The sequence below is a fragment of the Balaenoptera ricei genome, chromosome 7, assembly GCF_028023285.1.
Source record: "Balaenoptera ricei isolate mBalRic1 chromosome 7, mBalRic1.hap2, whole genome shotgun sequence".
Classification (NCBI taxonomy): Eukaryota; Metazoa; Chordata; class Mammalia; order Artiodactyla; family Balaenopteridae; genus Balaenoptera; species Balaenoptera ricei.
In genome coordinates, this window is record NC_082645.1 from 61,211,516 (window position 1) to 61,238,632 (window position 27,117).

The 27,117-nt window shown below is 40.2% G+C and overlaps 1 protein-coding gene across 8 annotated transcripts in view; it reads left to right on the top strand.

The window, feature by feature from the left end:
• The window catches only part of RAPGEF4 (Rap guanine nucleotide exchange factor 4), a 317,996-nt gene that overhangs the window by 171,783 nt on the left and 119,096 nt on the right, over window positions 1–27,117 (top strand). For all 8 annotated transcript variants that reach the window (XR_009504210.1, XR_009504211.1, XM_059928103.1 and 5 more), the window contains 2 exons: window positions 8,079–8,151; window positions 12,106–12,125. Coding sequence is in view for 6 of the 8 variants with exons in the window: in XM_059928102.1 (XP_059784085.1) it covers window positions 8,079–8,151; window positions 12,106–12,125 (93 nt within the window). In the remaining 2 variants the exon portion in view is untranslated. The remainder of the gene's footprint in view (window positions 1–8,078; window positions 8,152–12,105; window positions 12,126–27,117) is intronic.

The following is a 27,117-nucleotide window of genomic DNA, read 5'->3' on the forward strand; positions in this document are numbered from 1 at the left end:
CAGGGCTGTTACTTTCTGTGAAATGATCCTTTATTTTCGGTTTTTAAATGATTGATGCATCCTAATTTTGTATTATCAATATTTAAGCACTTTCTTGGAATTTGCATGTTCCCATGATATGTATTACCCTATTCCTGTTAGTTTTATAAGTGCTGGGCTTCATCATTTTAATTCAGGATAACTATACTTAATAGTCATCACTTTGAAGACGAATATGTTTAAATAAAATGCCAATCAACAGGTTTTTATATAAACAAGGAGGGCTTCCCTGGTGGCACAGTGGTTGAGAATCTGCCTGCCAATTCAGGGGACACGGGTTCGAGCCCTGGGCTGGGAAGATCCCACATGCCACGGAGCAACTAGGCCCGTGAGCCACAACTACTGAGCCTGCGGGTCTGGAGCCTGTGCTCCACAACAAGAGAGGCCGCGATAGTGAGAGGCCCGTGCATCGTGATGAAGAGTGGCCCCCACTTGCCACAACTAGAGAAAGCCCTCGCACAGAAACGAAGACCCAACACAGCCAAAAATAAATAATAAATAAATATATAAACAAGGAGGTAGCAGTTATTTAGAGACAATGTTCATAGTCTCATTTATACATTAGATGGATTGTAGTAGGTTCAGGCTTAGCAAAAAGAGAGTTTAGGAGGATTTCCTGTGCAATAACAGCTCCAGAACAAATTATTTTATGACTCAATTAAGTAACATTGACCTACTGTGTGTGTATGTCTTCCTCTCAATTTGAGTTTTTCTAAGAGAAGCTCATGGCTAATTCAGTCCCTCAAAGATGCAGAGTGTGCACTAAAATTATAATCATTCCTGTGAGCCCCCTGAAATCGCCGAACCTTTTAGTCATATTAAAAGCGCACGTGTGTTGAGTGTGCTTTGGCAAGAAATCTGAGGCTTTATTATCAAGTCTAAGTACTTGGAGGTTGTTTGGCCTCGAGGAACGGAGGGTCTTTACCACCCCTGCTCCCCGTCCCTCTCTCTTCCCTCTCCCCCAGTCTCAGGCCCCTTTGAGGGGCCACATCCAGGCCTGCCCTCCCCGTAAAGGGCTTAATGCCTTCCTTATTTTCCCACCAAAACCGTTCTCCACACAGCAGCCAGAATGATCTTTTAAAAACACATATCTGTTCTTGTCACTTCTCCACTTAAACCGCTTCCAATTGTAGTAGGATAATGTTCCAAATTCCTATCATGGCCTCCAGGGCCTTGCCTGTCTGGCCCGTGCACTGCTCTGTCCCCGCTGCCTTCCCCTCTCCCAGCACCCTCATCCTGACTCTCCTGCCAGAGACGTGTCTTTGTCTCCACACCACACCTGTTCCCCCTCTACCTGGAAGGCCCCCCGGCCCTTACCTTCAAGCCTCCTCAGCCTCAGATTCCACGTCCTTGCCCTGACTCCCAGATCTGAATTTGCCCCACGCTCTACCACCCAGCCACGTTTTCAATGTACCTTTTTTTTTTAATTAATTTTGTAAGTGAAATAGCATTTTCTTTTTTTTTTTTTTAATTTTATTTATTTATTTTATTTATGGCTGTGTTGGGTCTTCGTTTCTGTGCGAGGGCTTTCTCTAGTTGCGGCAAGTGGGGGCCACTCTTCATCACGGTGCGCGGGCCTTTCACTATCGCAGCCTCTCTTGTTGCAGAGCACAGGTTCCAGACGCGCAGGCTCAGTAGTTGTGGCTCATGGGCCTAGCTGCTCCGCGGCATGTGGGATCTTCCCAGACCAGGGCTCGAACCCGTGCCCCCTGCATTGGCAGGCAGATTCTCAACCACTGCACCACCAGGGAAGCCCCTCAATGTACCTTTTTTACTTCTATCCCCTGGCTCCACTGCGCTGAGATGATTGTATGATCACATGAGAATGGCTATCCCCATCACTAGAAGCAGAGCCCCTGGGGCTCCCACTGTGAGGACCCCACTTTGCCTCTCTTTTCCCCTTGACTGCTTTAGTGAATGCATTTTTCTCTCCCTTTCACTCTGGGCTAATCTGACTCATCTCTGTGACTGAGTGAGGGCTGCCTAAGCTATATTCCTCACCGCCCTGCTCTCACTTGAGAGAATTTGAGGGTCCCTCCACATATTGGTTGGGATCTCTGCACCTTCACAGGCCAGGAGGAGAGAATTTCAAACAGGAAGTGTTTGTGGGAGACTGTATTTGCTTACTTGCAGCATCATCTTACTCGGGCTTCATTCTAGGATTCTTAAGCGATTCAGGTTTGGGAAACTTCCTCCATTAGAGCTATAGTTGTGATTATTGCCCTCCAAACTACAGCTCTTGCAGGTTACTCATGAATTAAAAATGGCCGGGAGTTGGCAAACAGATTTTGCCTCCATTTAGAAATATCTATAGTAGAGCCGAAGGATGAATTAAACATCACTGAAGAAGAGGCAATGGAAGTTCTCTGTGCCCTGTTAGGTCGATGCTAGAGAAATCAAGAAACAAGGGAAAAGAATAAGTCAGCAGTAAGAGGTAAACTCGGTCCAGCCAGTGATCTGCTGTGGGAGAAGTGGTACATATGGCTCTAAAAGGGTAAAAAGAAAAATTCTGCATGAAGGTTTCTCTCTACAACTGCTTTACCTTTTCCCCTTCTCTTCTACTCTTCACATGTTTAAGAATTCTCTAGATCTCTGGGATTTTAGAGCAACGTGCCACGTCCGTTTTCCCGCCATACATTACACATACAGAAGTTGTGAAAGAACTGTTGCCAAGAAACAGAAAAAAGGGGAGGGGCCTATACTTCACCTCCCTATTCTAAGTTATTCTACCACATAATCAGGATACTTTCAGAGAAAGTACAGGCAACCTGTCTGTCATTACATTTCATGAACTCAGCTTTAATACTTTGGGAGACCCTAGTACAGATGTAATGAATGGAACATGATGACATGACATATCCCCACACCCCTGGTAGAGTCCCCTCTATTCTTCCCCAACCCTGGACACTGCCCACCATGAGCTGTCATTAGCATGTCCCTGTTCTGAGCACGTGTGCATCGCCCCTACCCTCAGGTGTTCACAGCAAAGCCTGTCAATCATCCTTATGGCTTCCTGTTTTTAATGTTTTTCTAGTGTTGATATCCCAGCCTAAGGATGTTATTTACGCTTTTCCTGAAACCTGAAGATCTCCTAGGTGGATGGGGTTGGTGGCAAAAGGCAGGGGACAGTTGCTGGGAAGGCTCATACCCAAAGCTGAGGTCTGCGCCTGGCTGCTGCGGAATGTGGTGACAGTTGCATGCTGGCAGCCTAGAGGCCTTGGCAGCGGGCAGCAGCTCGGAGAACACCCAGGAAAGCCCTCAGTGTGTCAGGAAAGCCTTGACTTCCAGGGTGGGGAGTTCTGCCCTACTGGGACCCCTTCTTCTCTTGTCACAGGGGATCTAGCTAGGGTTCAAGCTGCCAACCTTTATTCTCTGTGTATCCTGCTTGGCAAATTGAGACTGGCCTTTAGAATATGACATATGTCTACTATGCTCCCTCCTCCAGCGAAGACACCACCCAACTTTAATATCTGGCTCCTAGGCTACAGCTGGGCCATGTGGAGCCATTGTGCGGAGTAGAGAAAGGTACCCCCTGCTCTGGGTGGGAGCAGCCCCAGCCTGGGGCTCAAGGCTGTGGAGCAGAGCTGGATTTACCCCCAGCCTCCCTTGGCCTGGTGGCTCCTCTGCCAGCCTCCCAGCCAGCCTTCCTCAGTGGCTTTGGGGGGACAGTGAAGGCGCTGAGAGATGGACCAGGTTTTAACCTTCCTAAGACTATCATCTTTTGTCTTTTCTCAGAAAACATTAGGATAGCCAGTGGCATATCTCCACCTTGATTTAAGAACAGGCTTCTGGCCTCACTAGCCTGAGGACTTCTTCCCTGCACTGACTTTGCTTTAAAAACTGGCCAATTGTAATTTAGAGATTTTTTTTTTTTTAAGATTTTGTTAACCAAAATCAGTTCTGATGGCTGAAAGGCTTTACTTATTTTTGTTCAGTTATTTCTGGGCTTCCTCTCCTGGGCTCTTCCCTTTTCCTTGGACTATTTTACCATGTGGGTATGAAAATAGGCAGTATATTATAAAATTACTTTAGAACATCTATTCTTTAAATTCTTATTTCTCCACAGCTCCCTTTAGCAGACAGGTCAGTGGATGTATTGTGGGTCTTTATACTGTGTGTGTATCAACAGCCTCAGTAATAAGGAGTCACTTAGAGAGTGTTCTTCCCTAAAGCTGGAGACTCTGCTTGGGAAATATCATCAAATATATTGGGATTAGTTTGATCAATTCTTGATTGTTTATTACTACTATAGTAATCATTTATTAAGTGCCTAATATGTGCTGGGCACTTCTCTAGATTTTATTTCTCATCCTCCCAGTGGCCCTGATGGGTGATATTATCCCAGGAAACTGAGGTGAGTAACTTACTCAGGTTCATACAGGTAGCATGTGGCAGAATCAGAATTAAGACCCCTTTCTTGTGTGATTCCAGCATCTGCACGCTTTCTATTACATCAGAGGCGCTTGGGTTTTTCCACTGAAGTTCTCTGAATGCAGAGGAAATCAATACATAACGCCTGGGGTCTAGACCCTTTGTAGCTAGAAGTAGCCAGAAGCAAGCTCAAAATTTCTTTGAAGTCGCATGCTTTAATCTTCAAAATTTATGCAAATTTAGTTTTCTGCTCCATAATATAAAAGTAATCCTTTAAACTATTTGACATAGAATAAAATGTTAAGCTCTAGGAAGAACTCCTGTTAACCCCTGTCACATACCCTCTTGCCCTGCTGGGTGCTACCCTGGGGGGATCTGCACACCTCAGTTTGAGAAGGACAGCATTGCACCATGATGCTTCTCAGTTAAATTCTTAGTTCTACCGGTTTTGTTGATAACCCTTTCAGGTATGGAGCGGCCTGTCATTTGGCCAATCTACAACCATAGACGTCTTTCTAACAGAGAATAGAATCCCTAACACTTCATAGGCAAATCCTAATTTGGTCTTTGTTGATTCTTCGTGGAGATCTTTGAGTGACATCTGTCTGGCTGGAAGTTTAGAGATTATTTAATCTTGTGGTTTGTAAACTTTTCTTTTTTAGAAGCAAAAGTCATCTTTCAAATGAAATTGCTCTTAGAACTCTAAATTATATATCAGCTAAAAGTGAAGACACTCTAATTGAAGGTTCTGCTTGCATGGTACCCTTGCCTGAGGGTCCTCCAAGGAGCCCAGGGTTCTGCAGAAATAGGTTTTAAAAACCCATTTCACCCACTCCCCACCCTCCACCTCTGGCAACCACCAATCTGTTCTCTGTATCTCTGAGTTTGGGTTTTTTATATTTATGTATTTTGGATATTAACCCCTTATCAGATATATGATTTGTAAACATTTTCTCCCATTTAGTAGGTTATTTTTTCATTTTGTTGATTGTTTCTTCTGCTGTGCAAATACTTTTCAGTTTAATGTAGTCCCACTTACTGATTTTTGCTTTGATTGCCTTTGCTTTTGCTGTCAAATCCAAAAAAATTCATGCCAAGACCAATGTCAAGGAGCCTACAGCCTATGATTTCTTCTAGGAGTTTAATGGTTTCAGGTCTTATGTTCGAGACTTTCATCCATTTTGAGTTAATTTTTGTGTATGGTGTAAGATTGTGGTCCAGTTTCATCCTTTTGCATGTGGCTGTCCAGTTTTCCCAGCACCTCCTTTGTTGTACATTAAGTGACCATATACGTGTGGGTTTATTTCTGGGCTCTGTATTCTGTTCCATTCATCTATGTATCTAATAAATTATTTTTAAATTCAATTCAGCAATGACATTTATGAAACAATTAGAAATTTGACCTTGACTGGATATTATGGAGATGTTGTTACATTTCTTAGTTGTGATAGTGGTGTTATGGTTTTGTTTGGGGGAAGAAAAGAATCCTTACCTTTCAGAGATTCCTACTGAAATATTTATGGATTAAATGATATGATATGTGGAATTTGCTTCAAAATAACTCTGGGAGGGGTAAGTGGATAGGAATGTAGATGAAATAACATTAGTCATGAGTTAATAATTATTGAGGATGAATGTTAAGTATGCGGTGTGGTATTCTTTCTATTTTTATATATGTTTGAAAATGTCCATTCACATTCCAAAAGTCAACGATAAGTGTTAATATCCTATTATGTTCAAGACAGGGTACCCTGTGTTGCAGGAGATCGATGTCTCACAAGTGCAAGGGGCCTTGTCTGCTTGTTCTCTGCAGTAAGCCCAGTGTCTAGGACACAGTCTGCACATAGTAGATGCTCAGTACAAACACACACTGAAGCCCAGCCCACACTCTGCACCCCAAATGGCTGCTCTGTTTTCTGTTCCCAGGCCTGGTAACATGCTCCATGAGCCAACCTCAGACCTAGTGCTATGGAGTTGAAGGAAGGCGGAGTCCTGTTCATTTAGGAGTCAGCAAGGTGCTTCCCTGGAGTTCATGGAAATTGACATTGAGTTGCCCGAGACAAGTTGCATCCATTGCATCCAAAACAACATTTCTAAGCAAAGCAAAATTGCTCCTTTAATTTAACATGAATTATTTCTTTCAGGAGCCTGTTAATGTAGTTGCTAACAGTGACAGGAATACCTCAAAAGGCTGTAGGGGGTCATAGAATCTTCTTAGAACATAACCTAGCCCATCTGCTCTCTCTGAGCCTGTTTTGTTCAGAATCCAGCATAATATTATGCCCAGAAGTATGCTTTGATCAGTGCTTTCTCATGAGGAAGAAGAGTAGATGGTATCATAAGAAAGAGGAAAAGCAGAATTGGGAAATTATCAAAGGAAATGTCAGGAATGCAGGGTGATGGATTGGTCCCATGCGTATGTTTGAGTGATTAGTTAACTCAGAGGCAGAGAAAAATCATGATTTTAAATGTTTGCATGCAGGTGTTAGTATAGTTGCCTCAGAACGAGAAGAAAAAAGGATTTGAAAAAAAAAAAAAAGGCTAGTCACATCTTGACTAGAAGAAGGCTCTTTTGAGAACTCGTCAATGTTACTTTACAAACACCATTCAAATCTACCAAATGGGCCAGATGGCTGCTCAAATACTGCATGCTGCCAGCTGCCCATTGCTACAGATGAAGTCTTTTCTGCTGACGTTTGTGTAACCCACAAGCACGTTACAGAGTGTTGATTCCTTTGATGCTGTTTAACATTTATGTGTCATCATAATTATAAACCATAAATATACATGACACCATGCAATAAATAAAATTGCCCAACTTTTCATTCTGAAAGGGGAGAGGCTGTACTTATTACCTGAGAAGAGAGGATGTCTTACGCTCATTTTCCTTTCTTCATAAATGTCGCTCCTCTCTTGTTGGGTGCTCTACCTACATGCATTATGCTCACCAAGCCTTATCCCTTCAAAACAGCACAGACTCCCGAGGCTAATAGGGATCACTGAGTCCCAGGTTTTAAAGCAGGCCTGGACCAAAAGTTAGGGGGAGACAATTCAGGGGAATCCAAATAGTTCTAAATGAAGCCAAACTATTCTATTTGACAACAAATGGAAAGTTCTTTGGAGGTCACATAACGGGCAGGTGTACAGTGTAAAAGGAAGTTGGTAAATGGCGATGAATCAGCTTCTTTCAAAACAGACATTTTCTAGAGATGCATTTCTTTTTGCTTTGAAAGACAGCTGATTCAGTGCTATTCACCTGTTAAGAAGGCGGCACTTTTATTTGTATCTGCATCTGCAAAAACCAAATGTCTTTTCCCTTCTCAAAAACCTGAGCATGTGTTTGAGAGCATGAGAAGCTGGGCAAGAGGTGGAGGGGGAGGGTAAAAGCCCACCCCGTTTGGTTAATCAGTCACAAATACATGGCGGAACGGGCTGTGATAGAGCCCCCTACCCAACAGGGGCTCTTTCAGTCTCATCCGGGAAGACCTCTTTAGAACACAGCATTTTTATTTTAGACCACAGAGCCCAGACAGCACGCTCCATGGCTCTATAAATACAAGACTCAGATGCTTCCTGACACCCAGCATTTCTGCTTTTTAGCATGTAAATACATGAATGCTCAAAGTGAGTAAATATCTGTACACTGAGTTTACAATCTTGTCTTTCAGAAATATCGACAGTACATGGCAGGACTTCTGGCTCCTCCTTATGGTGTTATGGAAACAGGCTCTAACAATGACAGTAAGTGAAAAATATGAACATTTTGTATATAAAAATCTGTTGTGCGGTATGTGTTTTCATGTGACAAAAAAATAACGTCCTACACCAGCTTGACGGAGTAAGTTTCCAGACTCTTTTGTGGATAAACAGACCCACCAGCCCACACTTGAGTTATTTTTAAAAATTGTTCCTATAGTATAATTTTGTGGTCTTAGCTGATAGAGGGAGGTATGTTCTGGCACTAGTTGGAACTCCAGCATGCTTTCCCAAAATACCTTCATTTTAAAGTGTTGTTTCTGGGCTCTTTTAAAAATGGGGTTCATGAACTGTGTTTGTCATAGACACCTGAGAGCCACACCTCTTGCTTATTTTGATGCTACTGATCAAGGAGAGAAGCAGCGGGATTCATTCTTTATTCTTCTTAAATCGTGGCCTCTTCAAATTCCAGGCCTTTTGTAAGAGACCTGGAATCAGCCAGATCAGTCTCTGGCTGATCATAAAAGAAAGGAAGTTTTTCTCTGTGATGCTCTTTTCTAATGGGTGCCCACTAGACTTGAAGAAATCCTGTGTCCTGAGTCTGTTTATCTGTTCATGCATGTCAGAAGCATCTTTTTAGCGCTCAATACCATCCCGGGGAGTTGCTCGTTGAGGCTCTGGGTCCCCTTACTTGGCTCTTGTCTGTATATGTGTGACAAGGCTGCGAGCCCTGGGGTTTCTGAAGCTGTAGCACTTCAACACTGACACACTGATGGATCGAGTAGTACTTCCACTCCAAGCATCTTCAGAGCCAGAGTCACCCTTCCCATCCTCTTCCTACCTCCTTGAATTCCCACTTTCATTGTCACGCTCAGACTTGTCACTCTCTACAGGTGACCCTCCTTCCCGCTTGACCAGGATCTTAAGTGAGCTTCTGTCCCCTCTGTTTCCCAGTTTCTGGGCAGCCTGTGCCCTCTCTTTCTCTGTTTTTCTTCTGTCCTTGGAGAGGTGGGTGTTGGAGGGCAGATCTTTCTTTCCTTTCATTTCTTCCCCTGTTCTTTATTTTTCTCTCCTGGCTGATCTAGGGATGACCAGTAACTGAGCTGGAAATCCCAGCTGTGCTGTCTCCTAGCTGTGTGACTTCTGGCAAGCCACTTAGTGTCTCTGTGCCTCGGTTTCCTCATAGGATTGTTGTGAGGATTAAATGAAGCAAAATGTGTCAAATGTTTAGAAGCAAATGTGCCGGGCATATAATAAGCACCCAAATGATGTGAGCTATTATTTCCTCACCACCAGTTACTCTTTAACCCCTCAAAGTCTTCCTTCTGCCATGTACTTCTTGACTCAAGCCATCTGAATTCTCCAGTGACCAACCAATAGCCAGACTCAGTCATTACTGTTACACATTCTCTATGACTGGGTAAGATTTTCCATGTTTGGACTCCATTCTCCCTTGGGTCCCAGCCTCCACTGCATTATCCTGGTTTTCTTGTATCTCTCTGGCCACTTGTATTCTTTCATAGGTATTCTTCCCCTCAGCTGGAAGTTTACACAGCCTTGGCTGTTTTTCTCTTTTTTCCTCTATACTGACCCCTCCACCGTTGCATCCTTTCTTGCAACTGATACAAATCTGTTTGAGTCTTACAAAGGGCAGCCTAACTTTCCAAATGACTACTGATCTGATTCTCTTTCCACCCGGATGTCTTACTGGTCTCATGCACTCAAAATATCAGTTAACGGAATACATCGTGATTCCCACAAGCCATCCTTCCTCCTGAAAGTGTATTTCCAGTCATAATTCCACTGTCCTCCCATACCGGGTACTAAACCTCCACTGTTTTGGGGTCCTCTTTTCTCTCACCTCCACCCACTAAAGTTAATCGCTTGTCCATCCCTTGTTCCTTCCTGTGTAGTGTTCATATTCTTTCCTTTCTCTCCCCTCTGCAGCCCCCTGGCTGAGGGCCTCATCACCCTTGACCTGAGAGCAAAGATGGCTCAACTGGCTTTGAACCTTCATTATTTCACCCTGGGTTTACCCTACACCTGACTTACACAGAACTTTTTAAATTTACTTTTTATTATGAAAAATTTCAAGCATACAGAATGACACAATTAATACCTGTATTGTCATCACTTTAATTAATATTAAACTTTAATACTTAAATAAGATTATTAATAATTTGATAGGTATTTTCATATTATTATTTTGCCATATTTCCTTCTTCTAATCATATATATACATTTCGCCCCAAATACCTCAGCAGGCATTTTTGAAAATACAGACTTTTCCATGCAAAAACCACACCATTATCATACCTAATTACTGGTATGATTTTCCTTAATATCCACCACTCAATCCAAGTCCGAATTTCCCCAACTGAATGTCTTTGTAGTTAATCGTTCAAACTGGGCTTCAGTCAAGGACCATGCCATTGCCTCTGGTTTTTATGTCTTAAGTGTCTTTGAATTTTGAAAAGTCCCTTCCCTCCTTTTTCTTGATCATACCACTCTGTTGCTCAGAACCTTTAATGATGGTCCATTGCCAGTCATAGAAGGTGAAATTCCAAGACTGCTAATGCCTTAGCCCAACTTTCAAGTCCCTGCATGGCCTGAGAGCACCTTTTCAGTATTATTTCTCTACAAATACCCTAATTTCTATCCACCCTGATATGATGATTTGTACAACTGTTGTGTTTATCTTATTAAACCTCCTAGAAAGTAAGCTTCTGTTACAACCCTGTATCTCCTCATTAGTCAACTCTAGTCCTTTCAAATGGTCGTTGGATGGATTGATAAATGGATGGATGAACTCAAGACGAATTTCAGAGTGCTGACATTGGGCCACCCTTACTCTTTCTGGCAGATCTGAGAAGTGATGGCAAACACGTTCATTAATACTCTGCTTGAGAGGACAACACTTTCTGTCCCCTTGTTTCCTGCCTGAGCTTTTACGTCCCGATACTATCCCAGTTTGGGGGTCAAAGTTTAATTAGGGTATGTTTCCTAATAATCTTTTCTTACCCCTCCTGCTTACTGCTGCCTATTAGGATGGGCACGCGGTGCTTTTAATGCCAATATTTTAAGTCCTGTATGGCCCCTTATTAAACACATAAAGTCCTGCTTACTCAGAATTTGGATGTCCTATATTTTTGCATTGCAAACCCCCTCACACCGCCCCAGTAGTTCTAAGCTAGGTGCAAGCCACACATAAAACCACCTGGACTTCTGTCTCTTCAGCATAAGGCCGCTCGTTCCCACTGTACTGGGGCCAGTAAGCTCTGCTTTGGCTGGTGACCTTCCAGTATGGCCACCCTTATCATGGCAGAGTAGCAGACCCAAAGGAAGTGCAAAGGACCAGTGCCTGCCTGGACCAAGTGCTAAAGAAATGTGTGTAAATGAGTGAATGGATGAATGATTAACTTATTTGCTAAGAAAATTGAGACACCCCTGGAAAGAGCCATTGCCTGCTTAGACCTGACTTGGAAGCAGCAGCAGTTTGCTTTGCCCAAAATAAAAGTTGTGTGCTAGTACTCTTTATGTGCGACTTGCCCCCAGGTTCAAATCCCTGGAGCGGTGTGAGGTGGTTTGCCTTGGAAAAATACAGTATGTGCAACTTAAGAGTTGATGTGTTTGTCTAAAATTCTGAGTGTTCTGGTGCCCGAGACAGAGTAATTGCTCTGAGACAGTTGCTCACATGGCGTAAAATAGGCAGGAATGGATTTTTACCTCTAGGAGAGTAAAGCGTATGGTAGAAAAGCAAAATAAGTATGAGATTTTATTGTCTGGCACACAGCCCTGGCTCCTGATTCATTGATTTATTTATGTTACAGATTTTGGTAGGTGCTGCTATTTTTCTAAGCAGCATTATGTAAGTTTTTATGGAAAGACAAATTGAAAACACCAAAATTTTACTTGGTTTGATTCAGCAAGGAATTTCATTTCCATTTTGCAAGTTGATCTTACAGCTCATGCTCTTTCTCTCTCTCTTTTCTCTTCTAGGGATTCCTGACAAGGAGAACGTGAGTAGCTACTCTGTCTCTGCCTAATTTCTAAAAACTGTCATAAGGTAAAAAATAATTGTGGTAATGCTACCATCAAAGAGAGCTCTTTATCCACATTCAACAGAGCAGTTAATATTTTTCTAATCTTACTCCGGCATCTTTGGTGAGTCACTTTGAAATATGAAGGGGAGAAGGTTGATTGCTCTGACGTGGTCATCACATGTCCTTGATGTTAACTAGTCCGAAGAAAGGTTATTCTAGGGACAAACAGTATAATTGATAAGTGTTTTCTTTTTCCCATGATGCATACATGGCAGTAGAGCAAACCACTAGTTTAACAGCACATAGAAAATTAGCTGTTTTTCCTTAGTAGGAATACAAAATATGAGATTTCAGGCCAGTTGATTTTATAATTGTATCCAAGTGCATTAGAGTCAATATTTCTCTTTGGAAGTCGAAAATAATGAATTGTTCTAATTGGTCAGGGCAAACAGGTAAGAGAGTAGGTGCTTTAGGATAAACCTTTCACCAAGAACCAGTGCCAAGTACTCCTTCTAAGGCTGGTAGTGGTGTAGTGGCATTGTCTTTGCATGCAAATAATAATGATATTAACTGGAATCTAAATTTAGACAACAACATGGAAGGGTTAATGTGGAAGTGTGTAGGGATTAATCTTAAGTGGTGCTTGGTGGCTCTCCATTGTATCGACTTGTCATTGTGTTCCTCAATTGCTGTACCCAAGTGACAGTGTTACAGAACTGTCTCCCTTTTCTGTCCTTTCCCTGCTTTTGGTCCGGTGTCTGTGGTAATTTCAGACTATTTCTGTATTCCTTTTCAGAGGTCTGACTCTAGCTTTCTTTAGGTCTTCCTGTTTTCATAATGTTGGTTTTAAAGGGCTGGTTGGGAATTCTGGTCCACTGCTACACCACTACAAATTTGGGTTCAAGACCTAGCAATGTCACTTCAAATGTCACACCAAGTCCTCGTTGACTTGGTTCAGCAGAGGACTTCAGTTCCTGGTTGCGGGACTTTGTGCAAGCCACTTGGCTTCTCTAAACATCCTTGCCTCTTTTTAAAATGTGGGTGTTGGTTGTGACTACCTTAAGAGGCCATCGTGAATACTGAGTGAGATAATCTGTGAAAAGCATAGAGAGTCATACAATAGAGCTCAGTAAAGGTGAGGACTGTTGCAATAATTATTATTTTATCAAGTCTCGTATCATTTTCTAGCTGTCTTTTCTCCTCTGAAAAATGCCCTACCCCTTATAAAGTAACTGTCCTTTTACATTTTATGGCTCTCCTTAACCTTGAAGGACATTTGGTCTGGTCCAAAAGCATCTATAGAGACATTTGGTCCATGCCAAAAGGTCCTTGATATTTGTCCTGTCCAAAACCATTTGTCATGGACCAAATATGCTTATGAACTTTTTGGATACAACCAAATTTCAGGGACCTTTTGATGTGGACCAAATGTCCAATGGACGTTTTGGACATGATCAAATGTCTACTAACCCTCCTTAAAATGTCTTTGTTCAGTGAACCTTTGTAATGGTATTTTGCTATTTAAAAAATGTATCTTTGTATGTTGAGTAAAGCTGTAGATGATCAGGTTCATGGAGAGTCTAAAACAATAGGCTTTAGATGCTAAAGTAACCGATCTTGGCACCATTTTGGGCATGGATGTCCCAAAGCACGCTGTAACAAATAATACATGGATCATTAGCCAAATAAAGATGATAAAAGGGCCTGGTGCTTCCTCATCAAGGGACTGTCAGTGGTGTGGAGAGCACACACAGAATGGCCAGGCCCCAGGAGGTCTCAAATGTTCTAAGCTTCAAAAGGATGCTCTGTCTCTCTTAGGCACCCGGTGACCTTTAGGTTGGACCTCCCCACAGTGGAACGACGGATACAACGTTCTAAGCAGAAAGCCTACCAGCTGTCATGTAGCTCACTTCATGACAAAAGAGGCATTTGAAGTTTGCAGAAAGTCAGATACAATGAATTTAACAGTGTCTTGCCCTCAGAGATTTAGGGGGCTGGCCAGCCTGTCTCCCCAATAACTACTCACAGTATATACTTATTTGTATTTGTTTGGGTCATTCTATGTCAAACTCACTAGCAAGAGGAAGCATACTTTTTCTCTATCAGCAAGTAGAGTGGATACAACGTCACCACATGCTATTAGGAAAGCTCTCCAATGCCATCATTCAAAATAAAGCGAATGAGATGAAAGACATTTCATGAGTAGAGTTGAAGCTCTAGAAAGATAAAAAGAAACCTAAGAGCCTTAAAGTGGTGTTAATGTTAATTGAATTTTTTCCTTTATAAGAGACAAGTTGGGGGCTTCCCTGGTGGTGCAGTGGTTAAGAATCTGCCTGCCAATGCAGGGGACGCAGGTTCGAACCCTGGTTTGGGAAGATCCCACATGCCACGGAGCAGCTAAGCATGTGTGCCACAATTACTGAGCCTGCGCTCTAGAGCCCGTGAGCCACAACTACTGAGCCCGCGTGTCACAACTACTGAAGCCCGCACGCCTAGAGCCCATGCTCCACAACAAGAGGAGCTACTGCAATGAGAAGCCTGCGCACCGCAACAAAGAGTAGCACCCGCTCGCCGCAACTAGAGAAAGCCTGTGTGCAGCAATGAAGACCCAACCCAGCCAAAAATAAATAAGTAAAATAAATAAATATATTTTTAAAAAACAAAAGCAAAAACAAGCAATACAGAAATGTCTTACTTAAAAAAAAAGAGACAAGTTGTGTTAGGATGATTTCTTTTATCCTTTACCTTCTTTAACTACATGCTGGGCAATATTATATTCCCTTTATGTTTCTCTGAATAGCAATGATATGCCTGTGGACTAAAACAAAAGCACTTAGACTGTTGTCTCAGTGTCCAAACAGATTCTTTGTGGAAAGAATAAATTCTTTTTTCTAGCTCTACTCCTGATTTTGTTAATCACCATGTTTAACTTTTAATCAAATATGCAAACATCAGTAAACGGTGTTTTTAGCTGCCTTGCCAGCTATATTTTATTTCCAGACCGAGCCTTACCTTTCATAGAAAGAACTTTCTTTTCATAAATTGCACTTCCATAGAAACAAATAGGTTGGCAGTTAACTTGCTGGATTATTTTGTCTACTATTTATTATAATTCATAGGGACATCATTCAACTTTAGATGACACAGGATACTGGAACCTGTAAAATAATTGATAAAAGTGTTAGAAAAATTAACATTGAACCAATAAAGCAAGAAGACCGTTTTGTCAGGGTTGCAATTGTTTGGGCTTGTTGGTTTTATAGATTCTTCTGTTTGATCTGTTTAAATTTTATTTTTTTTTTCTGTCTCCTATAAGTGGCATACCTGACTGACCATGTTTAACACAGAACATAAAAATCGCAATGAAAAGAACGCTTTCTAGTTGAATGTTACGGTTGCCGTTTGACGGAATGAGCTAGTCTATAATATTTTGCTGCGTAGATAGACTTTGTTGCTTATCGTGCTCCATTCTTTTGGAGTTTTGTAGCTAAGGAGTTTTGTAGTTTTAGAAGTTTATACGTTTCTTCCTCAGTATGGAAGGAGCCAGAAAATAGACTCAGGAAGATATCAAAATAATCCCATTCTCTGATTTACCAACATCTTGTTTCCAAAAGGGTCATTTGAGGTCTTCATTTTTTAGGCAGTGATAACGCTGACAGTGTGATTAGTAAGCTTCTTGTGAAATATGCAAGGATACGGTCCCAATATAAAGCACTATCAACTCAGAGCCCAGAGGTTTCCCAAGCACTGGAAGAATTGATGCTAGCAGCTAATAACAAGCAAGCCTGGGGGTTTTGTAAAGCTATTTGGTTGGTCTCCTTTTAAGAAGATTACTTAAATCTTCCCAAACTTTTAAAAAAATCATGGGTTATTTATATGAAGAATAATTTTGGGGAATTATTAGAAAGACATAAGGTTTTAAATGGCAAATGGTAAGGACATAGTTTACATGCTTTGTGAAAATTCTCATTAAGGAGAGAGCAATAATAAGCAAGTAATTACTAGGCTCAATAGGTTAGCACTTTTAGGAATTTTTAGGGACTATAATAACATTTATCTCTATTGTTGCTCTTTTTCAAGGTTAAAGAAAACAGATTAGAATATTTTCCACCAATTAAATGATGACGTCTTATTTTACCATTGTAGATTGGCTATGATTCTGGGTCAGATGAAGAAAAAGGAAATTGTGTATCCTTATAGAAACTTAAAATATTAAAAAAGAAAAACTTAGAAAACCCCATAAAACTCTGTAAAACCTTTCAACTCCAGCTTTCAAAGTGAATTCAAACCAGCAGTTTATGGTGGAACACAGTTTTTAAAATCCTACTTTAGAACATGACTGGTAGGTGTCCAGAGCTGATTGGGACATCCTGGCCAGAGTTCACAGCTTTACCCCAGCAGCAATTTCCCTCTGGTCTAGGGTGAGAATGTTTTAACCAGCGCTGTCACCACACTGAAGCAACACACGTGACTGGCTGAGGGTACGAAGCTCTACACAGGAGAGCAAACCAACCAAACGCTGAAGGCAGAAAATCCTGAGCTGCTCGTTTTCATTTGAAGGACAAGTTGCTTATCACCCAAGAGAAGATTAGATTTAGCAGTGTTGCTGGCCCGAAATTACGCGTTTGTAGTGTGTAAATACTCATTCCTTAGCTGGCCTATTAGAACGTGTAGCTCAGCAAGCCAAGACTGACTTTGCCCCACCTCCCGGGAAAAAAACAGCCTGTTAATGTCGAAGGTGCCAAGGACAACTTCAGCTCTTGGTCTCTGAAGAAATGTTTGTTTTTGTGTTTGTGAATTATGCATTTTATGGGGCAAGAGGCCCTTGCTGAATTTCTTTCTGCTTTTTATTCCATCTCTTCCTCTCCTCATATAAGAGCTGGCCTGTGCCATCTCTCTCTAGCTTCTGCAGTGGCATACTGATTGAATATTTTTTTCTCTCTTTTTAAAATTTTATTGGAGCATGGTTGATTTACAATGCTGTGTTAGTTTCAGGTGTACAGCAAAGTGACTCAGTTACAAATATACATATATTCATTCTTGTTCAGATTCTTATATCGGTTATCACTGAATATTGAGTAGAGTTCCCTGTGCTATACAGTAGGTCCTTGTTGGTTGTCTGTCTTATATATAGTAGCGTGTGTACGTTCATCCCAAGCTCCTGATTTATCCCTCCCCGCCACGTTCCCCCTTTGGTAACCTTAAGTTTGTTTTTTATATCTGTAAGTCTGTTTCTGTTTCTGATTGAATTTTTAAGATGATGTGTACTTGACCTTCATCTACACAGTAAATAGTAAGTGCAGGGAACTCTCTGAACAGCTGATCTTCTGTTGTCAATTATGCCATGTGTTTGTTGCCTCTGAATGTTCTTCGGCAGTGTTCATAGGACCTGCAAGCTGTGAGTTTGCTTGATGAAAGGGCACCTATCGGGGTGTATTGATTGGGGTGGTGGTTCGCTAATATATTTTAGAGTTATTTTTATAATATTACAAATTATATTTGGTGACTGATTCAGTGTTCTAATGTCGGTGTCTCTACATTTTTAGGAGGAGAGCCTTTGAGTATTGCGGCCATGCTGATCTAGGGCTGCCGCTGAGTTACACCATATAACCTTGCTTTGAATATGTTCTCAGTCTTTTCTGTAGTCAGAATTTGACTTGGGCGAGATATCACAGAGAACCTGGGTAGTGTTTAATGGTTAAAAATAATGATCATAAAAGAAATGGTATTCCCCAGTCTCTCTAGCCAGCAGCCTCTCTCTGCTCTCAATTCAACAAATGGCACGGCCTTGAGGTGAGGCTGTTTAATATTGGCATTCCTGCTGAGAATTAGTTCCACTCTCAGCAGGGCCAGGAACATAATGCCATGGTGATAGTAAGACACTACAGTGCTGATTCCAGAGTTATGGGCGAGGACATTGCTGTCTTCAGAGATATTTTGTTCTGTGCTGCAGGCAATTATGTTCATCACCAGTAACTTGGCGCTGCTAGCATGTTATCTTGATTGACTGTGAGAATAAAATATATAGTATCGTTTATGTTTGATGTATTTGAATGTTTATTGTCCTTGTTTTGACAAATGGAAACCAGATTATTTGCAAAATACATCTTAGGTTTAGGAGAGAAAATTGTAGTGTTCTCAGATTGGATAAATTAATCTAGTGATTACATGTCATTTAGGATTTGGATTCTTTTCTAATAATTTGGTGTCAGAGTGCCCTGAGTCCCTAGATATTAAACTACTCTGTAGTTGTTCTCTTTACCTTTAGGTAAAATTACATTATAGATAGATGCACATATACACACCCATATGTACATATATATGGACACATGCAGATGTATGTGTAAATTTATATTTAACCATTTTCATTCTTTAGAATTTCCAGAAAAGAAAATCGTAACACCAACTTTTCGTAATATGATCAGGCTTTGTTCAGAATTCTTATTGCCAGTTTTTATAAATGTTTAAGTTCTCTCCAGCTTTGTTGTATTTTCTGTTTTCCTTCAGTCAAAGAATGATTCAGAAGTACCCACAGAATGTGCTGTCTAGTTGCTTGAAAACCTTTAATCGAATGCATATGTACTGATGGATCCCAGGCCCCGCGTGGAGCCATGAAAATAAAGTGTAGCACCTTCAGGGAGTCGCAGTGGGGGATGGAAGCAGACGTGTGAACACAAGCCAGCACACTGCAGCGCTGTGGCACGTGTGGTCGGGAGGCCGTGGCGGGACCGTGTGGCCTTAGAGGCTCTGCGGGCTTTTGAGTTAAGTCCAGCTCTGCCGCTTACTAACCATGTGAAGGTGGACAAGTTAGTTAACCTTTTACTCCTCTGTTTCCCCACCTACAGGGTAAGAGTAGCAGTAGTGTGGGAGTAGTGGCATAGTGGTGGAAGCCGAGGGGCCTGCCAGGGAGGATTAGTGAGATGAGGCAGGCCAAGCGCCAGTGCTGGCACCCCCTACAGGAGGCACATGGGGCCGTGTGGTTCTCAGAAGAAGGGGAGGGGCTCAGAGCAGGCCTCCCGGAGGAGGAGGAAATGCCTCCCTGCGCTCTTGATGGAACGTAGATGTTACCCAGGTGGAAGGGAAAGGAGAACGATGCATGAACAAAGGAACAGAGTACCAGAGCTTTTCAAAACCTTTCAAAATCAAAAACTTTTCATTATTTTGGACTCTACTTGCTAGGAGCACTTGCAAAGTTGTCAAAATCTGACTTCTAAGCATCAGGCATTTCAGGGTTCCAACAAAACACCATTTTTTTCTTTTTTTTTTTTTTTTTAACTAAAGGTTGATCTGTTTTGAATGAAGATGGGGAATTAGTTTGAATTTCCCCCTATTTGTACATCCCAATATCATGCCTTCCTTTTAAAAATGACAGATCTAGAGCTGATGCCTTTGAAGCCTATTGTTCGCTCTGATCTCCAGCTCCTTTTCTGCTATAATTGCCCAGTCAGTGCTCTCTGATTTCGGTGGTTCTCCTTTGTTTTTTTCCCCCTTCTCTTGAATGAATCACTCTGCAAAGCTTTCTATTGAATTTTGACCTCGTTTTCCTTTTCCATTTGTCAAGGTTATTTTAAATTTCCTTCCAGTTTTCCTAAGTGCCAGCCACCCCACCCAGTTGGGTATCATTGCCAAATTTAATAAGAATGCTTTTGATTCCATAGTCAAGCCTTGAATCAACATGTTAAATCTAGCAGCATTCAGCAGAGGACCTAACCTTGTGGAATTTAATCTGCTTTCTGCTCATTTATTTGCATACATGATAAAATTATCCCATCCGGACATCAAAAAGAAACTTAGGAAAACATACTATGAAAATACCCCGTAAAACAGGTGCTAAGCCATTAAATTCACTTCCATCCAACTTTCTACCTATTTGTAATTTGACAGAAAAGGAAGATGAGAATTTTATTTCTGTCTCAGAATATACTAATATGACTGGATTCAATACATTTCCACTGTTATAGTCTGTGTCCCCAGAGGTGCATCAGCTTCTGTCCCTGACACTTAATAGCCAGCAACACTGAACAAGTCTTAGCTCTCTGACCCTCAGTTTCCTCATCGATAAAATGGTGATTTCCCCCAATGAACCACAGCAAAAGGATTGTTGGGAGATCAAATAAGGTAAAGCAGGGGGGAAATTCCCAAATTTTGCACTGCTCCCAGACATAAAACACTACATTAAGCTTCCCTGGAGCTTCATTCCAAAGGAGATCACACCCTTGTTGGTAACCTCAGTCCAGGGATATTATCCTAGACTGGGGATCACTGAGGCTGTCCAGTAGGTTCTGGTTTAGGAGGAGACTGGGTCTGGGAAGCCTTTTAAAAGCTTGCGTCCTATTAGGACTTGGTCCAGTGCTCAATTCTGGGAAGACGGCAAGATGCCAAATGAAAAGTCGTTCATCTTAATGTCCTTGTAACTTAGCTCAGCTAAGAGAATGAACAATTCCCAAGTCACACCAAGCACTGATTTGGTGCTGTAATTTGATAGCCCAATCCCAAACAAAGTGAGGAAACCACACCCAAAGTTGACTACAAAGACGGATGGGGTAGAGAGTAAGAGCTGTAAGAGAGTAGAGAAAAGGAGGTAAGCTGGAGAAGGCGCCTGGCTCGTTTGGGGGCCCAGCAGAGAATCATGGATGTCATCATGGCAGTCCACCCTGCACCTTCTAGTTTTAGGGTATGTGAGCTTTTTTAATATTATGTTAACAAATTCTTCTATTTAAATTTTCAAAGCATTGCAATGTACAACTACCTAGTAAAGGAATTTGTAACATATTGCAAAAATGGCTGTGTCATTCAACAAGATATTCTTTTGACTGAAACAGGTAATGGTCCCTTCCCCTACACACACCCGTCCCCTGCTCCCCCAGCTTTATATTTTATGTTTTCTTTTTGGTGTCTGGTATGTTCAGAAAAACACTTGGGCTCCCTCTGGTGGCCGTTCCAGTGTTTCTACATGTCTAACCTTACAGCTGAAGTTTTAGTTACGTGGCGCAAAATGTTTGGATGAAAGTGGAAATATTAATAGTAAATTTTATTTTCTTTTGTAAGATGACTGGTACTTGGGAACCTCTGAATTAGCCAAAATATCCAACTCATTTATTCATTCATTCATTCATCCATTCATATATCTTCCAATCTAATATGTTGTTGATAATTTCACTTTACTAAATGAAGGGGCATCTGATCTGCAAGTCCATAGAAAGATATTGAGTCCCAATCCTGTAAGTCAAACAGATTTCCCCAAGAAGTGATTCTATTAACTAGCAAGTTTTTATAGAATGCTTACTGTGTATTAGCCCAGAGTTGGGCATTATGGGAAATATGTTGTTACTCATCATTTAAAAAATATCTGAATAAGCTCTTCTGTAACAGTTGGCAATGTTATATTATTTCTTTTTCTCCTTTAAACTATATTCCCATTCTATTTACCACATAGAATTTTATCCTATTGTAATGAATCTTTGTCACCCGATTACTTTTAAATTATGACAATGTATTAGTCAATATACAGATTTAGCTACAGTAACAAAGACCCAAACATAAGTGTCTTAAATAAAACGAAAGATAATCTTCCTTCGTGTTAAGTGTCCAAATGTGAGCTGCCCAGGGTTAATGTGGCACCTCCAAGTTGTAATGTATTTTTATGATTGAAAGTGTCTTATTGATCACACTCTTACACTTTTATGTATCAAAAATAAGTATATATTTAAACCTTAATGTTTTAAAATTTCTAATGACCACAAGTTGCCTTTAAAATTTTTCTTCTGAATTGAATGACAGTTAGTAGTAGTATACAATTGTCAAAACAAAATAAATATTTTATATATATTTAGAAATAATTATTAAATATTAAATTATAACTGTAAAAGCATCATTGAATAACTTGGGTGCTTTTTAAAAATGAATTTGTTATCTATAGGCAGCAGGGGGTTAACATCAGTTCTCCACTTCTTGGTTTTTAGATATGTAAGCACTGGAAAAGCTTGTTCACATACATAAGCAGATGAGAATGGAAATAGTTTTAGATAGCAATGTCACTAAACTCTGACTCCTGAGCAGCTAATGTGGTGCCTCATGGGGAGAGAGAGATATTGTAGTCACATTGGAGGTTGTGGAAAGTGTTACATTCTGGGTGGATTTTGAAAATGGAGTCATAGGATCTTCTGATGAATTAAATGTGAGGTGAGAGAGAAGGAGAGAAGTCAAGGACGACTTAAGGGTTCTTGGCCCAATCACGCAGAAGGATGCAGCTCCAACAGCTAAGAAAGGGAAGACAGGATGAAGTGAATTTGGACACCTAGTTTGAAGGTCGTTATACTAGACAGTATCCAGGAATGAGGTATGAGTAGGCTTTTGTACTGTACCCCTGTCCAGTCAATAGTTAATGATAATAAACATTAGATTAGAGAGTGGTAATGAGATTTGATTTTAGGTATTTATACTGAGTAGTATATGCCTGGGGCATGAATAAAATTAGAATGTTTCTGAAAGAATTAAAAATAAGACAAAAATAAGCAAGAATTTTATTAGGTTTGGCTCCCCCCTTCTGTTATATTTTGTAGATTTTAAGAGAATTTATGTTTGTGAGCAAATTTTGTGTATAACTGCAGGTATCACCTTTCAAATAAAAGGTTAATGAAAAGTTGATTTATGGAATATTTCAAGTAGAAATAGTAAATGAATCAAGCTAACAAAGTGTGACTTAATAGACATCCTCAGGGACCTAGGATGAACAGGTAGAGGCATATTATTTGTAACTTAGCCCACAAATTATTTCCATATGATTTAAATGGCTATGACCTGCTTGAAACAATTTTTCTTAATTAATTTAATCATTCTCTTTATAGCTTCTTATGCTACTAAATGGGTTAATAACCCCCTTTTTCTTAAATAAATTAATTTTTCCAGCCTAGCCACAAATTTCCAATTAAGTTTGAAGGAGTGCAGTAATTCCATAGTAGGGGAAAAATGATTATATTTAATTCTTTTAAAATCAACTGACATGTATCAAGTGCCCACTATGTGCCACACAGATACAAACTTTGGTTCTGGAGCTACAAAGTCCAATAAAACGAATTCTTGACTTCAAAGAGCAAACAGCCTAACAGCTTAAACAGCCTAGGACAGAGACTGGTTAAACGGATAATTATATCAGAATGTGGTACTGAGAGAGACTGGAGTTAAGTGCCAAAATACCTCACACATTGTAAGAGCCACGTCACTTGAACCCAAAGGATTTCTGAAAAAAGAAAGTTTCATTATTCACCACCCCTGATGTTTTCCTGATTCAAAAGAATGCAGTTACTAAGTTACTATATAACTCCAAACTGTGGAGGATACAGGTGGCAGAAACCCATTTTAAGCCAGTTCAAAAGCAAAGTCCACAGGAAGAGCAGGTGTGGAGCTGGCCTTGGACTAATAGAGGCCAAGGGCTCTACTTCCACCTCTCCGCAAGCCTGGAAACATGGTCACCAACTATTCCTGGTTTTTCCCCAGCAGCTACTGTTAGAAAACCTTGGGGAAGGACACGGACTGATCTAGTGTAGGTCCTGTGGTCCCTCTACCCCAATTCTGAGTCAGTGTGGGTGAGATACCACTGTGGGCTCAGCTCTGACAGTGGGGAGGTCTGGCCCTGGAAGTAGGCAGGACAGGAAATAGTAACTGCTCACTATTCCTCCCCAGTGACGCACATTCAGCTGACTTCTAAAAACTCAGTCCCCTTCCTCGGGTGTACTCAGATAACAGCATAATGCAATCAATATCACATTTGGGGGTTAGTCTTCATCCCTTGTTTATGAAGAAATAGGACAGAAGCAGTTAGGAGAATAATGTTGACATCACATTTTGCAACAGCTTTGCACTAAGCATTGTGCTTTAAAAACGACATGCGTTCCATTCAATCAGAATCATAATTTCTTTTTCACTGTCTTCTTAACATGTATGATGTGGAAATTAACAAGATTTGATCTTGTTAAGTCTTTTGAGATACTTAGATGTGGGTTCTGAACCAGTAGATGATAGCAGCAATCCTATGTGTCCTGGGATATTACAGGAATTCTTCTTTTTTATCTATTTGGTTTAAAGTTTGTGAGCCAAATTTACATTCAGATGAGTCATTGAAGCTTATATTGTGTGCCTAAAGGGAAATGTTTATGCCAAGAGTCTAAGATGAAGTCCAGCAAGACAGTGGATTTTTAAAATCATGGTTATCTTTCCCTGATAATAAATGTAATAGTACTTATGTTGAATATTTGGAAACAATAAAACTGTTTTTTAAAATCTCCTAAAATGCCACCACCCAGAGCTCTGAGTGTTTCTATATTTAATACATAGAAACAAATTTTAGTTTACACTGTATATATAGTTTCATATCCTACCTTTTTCAGTGAAGTTTTTTAAAGGACTTTAATATTGTCCCAACCATATTGGAGAATGAATTTCCTCTGCAATAATTTTTTTTTTCAAACAGCTATCTATATCTTTTAAAGTTAGTTTTCACTTCATCCCCTTCCCATTTTTGGAATTATTTTTGGTTACATTGCTGTTGTTCTTCCTTCATTTCTGATGTTCTAAGTTTCTGACTGGTATCATTTCCTCTCTGACTGAAGAACTTCCTCTAGAAATTCTCGTAAAACAGGTCTGCTGGCTACAAATTCACCAACGTTTTTCTTCGCTTGAGAATGTCTTTCTTTCACCTTCATTCCTAAAGGATATTTTAAAGGATAGAGAATTATGAATTGACAATTTTTATCTTTTAGCATTTTTATGAGCCAATATTGATACATTATTAGTAATGAAAGTCTATTGTTTATTCAGACTTCCTTTGTTTTTACATAGTATCCTTTTTCTGTTCCTGCACCCCTTCCAGGATATCACTTCATATTTAGTGGTCCTGTCTCCTTAGACTCCTTTGGTTGTTCCAGTTTCTCAGACTTTCCTTGTTGTTGATGAAGTGGCAAATTTGAGGGATACTGGTCAGGTGTTTAGGAGAATGTTCCTCACTTGTGATTTGTCTGATATTTTTTCAAGATCAGACTCAGATTATAGGTTTTCTGGGAAAGACAACAGATGTACCATTTTCATCACACCATATCAAGAATATGTACTATCAAGGTGATTTATCATTGTTAACATTGACTTTGATTATTTGGTTAAGGTAGTATTTTCCAAGTTTCTCCACTGTAAAGTCATCCCCTTTCCAGACTGAACTCTTTGAGAGGAAGTCACTATGCACAGCCCACACTTGAGAAGGGAGTTATGCTCTACCTCCTTGATAGCAGATATCTACATAAATCATTTGAAATTCTTCTTATGGGGGATTGTCTCTTCTACCACATTTATTTATTTATTTATTTATTTATTCATTCATTCATTCATTCATTCATTCAACCGTTTTTCCTATCAGCATAGACTCATAGGTATTTATTTTATATTTTGGGTTATAACCCAATATTACTATATTTATTTTCTTAGTCAGGTTGTTCCAGCATTGGCCACTGGTAGCTCTTTAAGTTGGCTCCTGTGTTTCTTTGACGTATTCCATAATCGTATTTTGTTTTGGTTTATATTTTTGGACATTTTTTGACACAACTAGATGCTTGTATATTCCCTGTCCCCATCTTAGCAGTAGCCGTTTTGTCAAGGATCCTTGGTTCCTTTTATTGAAGATCTTGGTATTAGAAACCAAGATCTGGGTGCTTGTTACTACTGGGATGTTATTGCTCCTAAGCCCTCTCAGCTAAAAGAGCAAGGAAATAGATGTGGGTATACTAACTCGTGCATAATGCATATCTATAAATACATATATATACATACACCTATCTGTATCTATATTTAGCCAAGTATGAGTTCATACTGATTTCTCTAACTGTAATCCATTACCAAATGAATCATTCTATCCTTTTCTTCTTGCTTGTTTGAAACTTCTCACTCTAACATTGAGAAATTTGACTTGTACCATCTGTCATCTATTTAATTGTCTAATTCCAGCATATATGTGTAGTGGTTTTGATTACCTGTACCCCTATGAGAAACAAACTTTATCAATTAGAATGGAGTGCTTATGTATAGTGTTTTGCCTTTAGTCTTACAGACTGCTCATTTCTAAAACTATCTAAGTCAGCACCTTCCCTACCTCCCTCACCCTACTCCCTTCAGGGAGGTTATTTCATACATTTGTAATACAGTCAAATTCTTTTGTCACAGTCTGCATTTCATCCTGGGATCCCTAACCTCCTAAATCATAGTTTTAATCGTCATATGTTAACTTGCACTCCTGGTCCTAAGTTCTATGCATTTTGACAAATGCATAATATCATGTACATGTACAGTATCATGTGATACTGTACCTTTACAGTATCACAGAACAGTTTCACCGTCCTAAAAATTTTTCTGTGTTTCACCTATCCATCCTTATCTGAAGCCCTGGCAACCACTGATTTGTTTATTCTCTCTATAATTCTGCCTTTTTCAGGAAGTCAAATAAATAGCATGTTATAGTATGTAGACTGGCTTCTTTCACTTAGAAATGTACATTTAAGATTCAGTGTTTTGCATGGCTTGAGCATTTGTTTTATCACTGCATAGCATTCCATTGTATAGACGTACCACAGTTTGTTTATTCTCCTATTGAAGGACATCTTCGTTGCTTCCATTTCTTGGCAGTTATAAATAAAACTGTTATAAACATTTGTGAGCAGATTTTGTGTGAACATAAATTTTCAAATCAGTTGGGTAAATACTTAGGAGTGCAATTGCTGGATTGTACTGTCAGACTACATTTAGCTTTGTAAGAAACTGCCAAACTGTCTTCCAAAGTAGCTATACCATTTTGCATCCCCACTAACAATGAATGATAGTTACTTTGCTCTGCATCTTCACCAGCAATTGGTATTGTCTGTTTTCTGTATTTTAGCCATTCTAATATAGGAATGTAGTGGTATCTCATTCTTGTTTTGATTTTCATTTT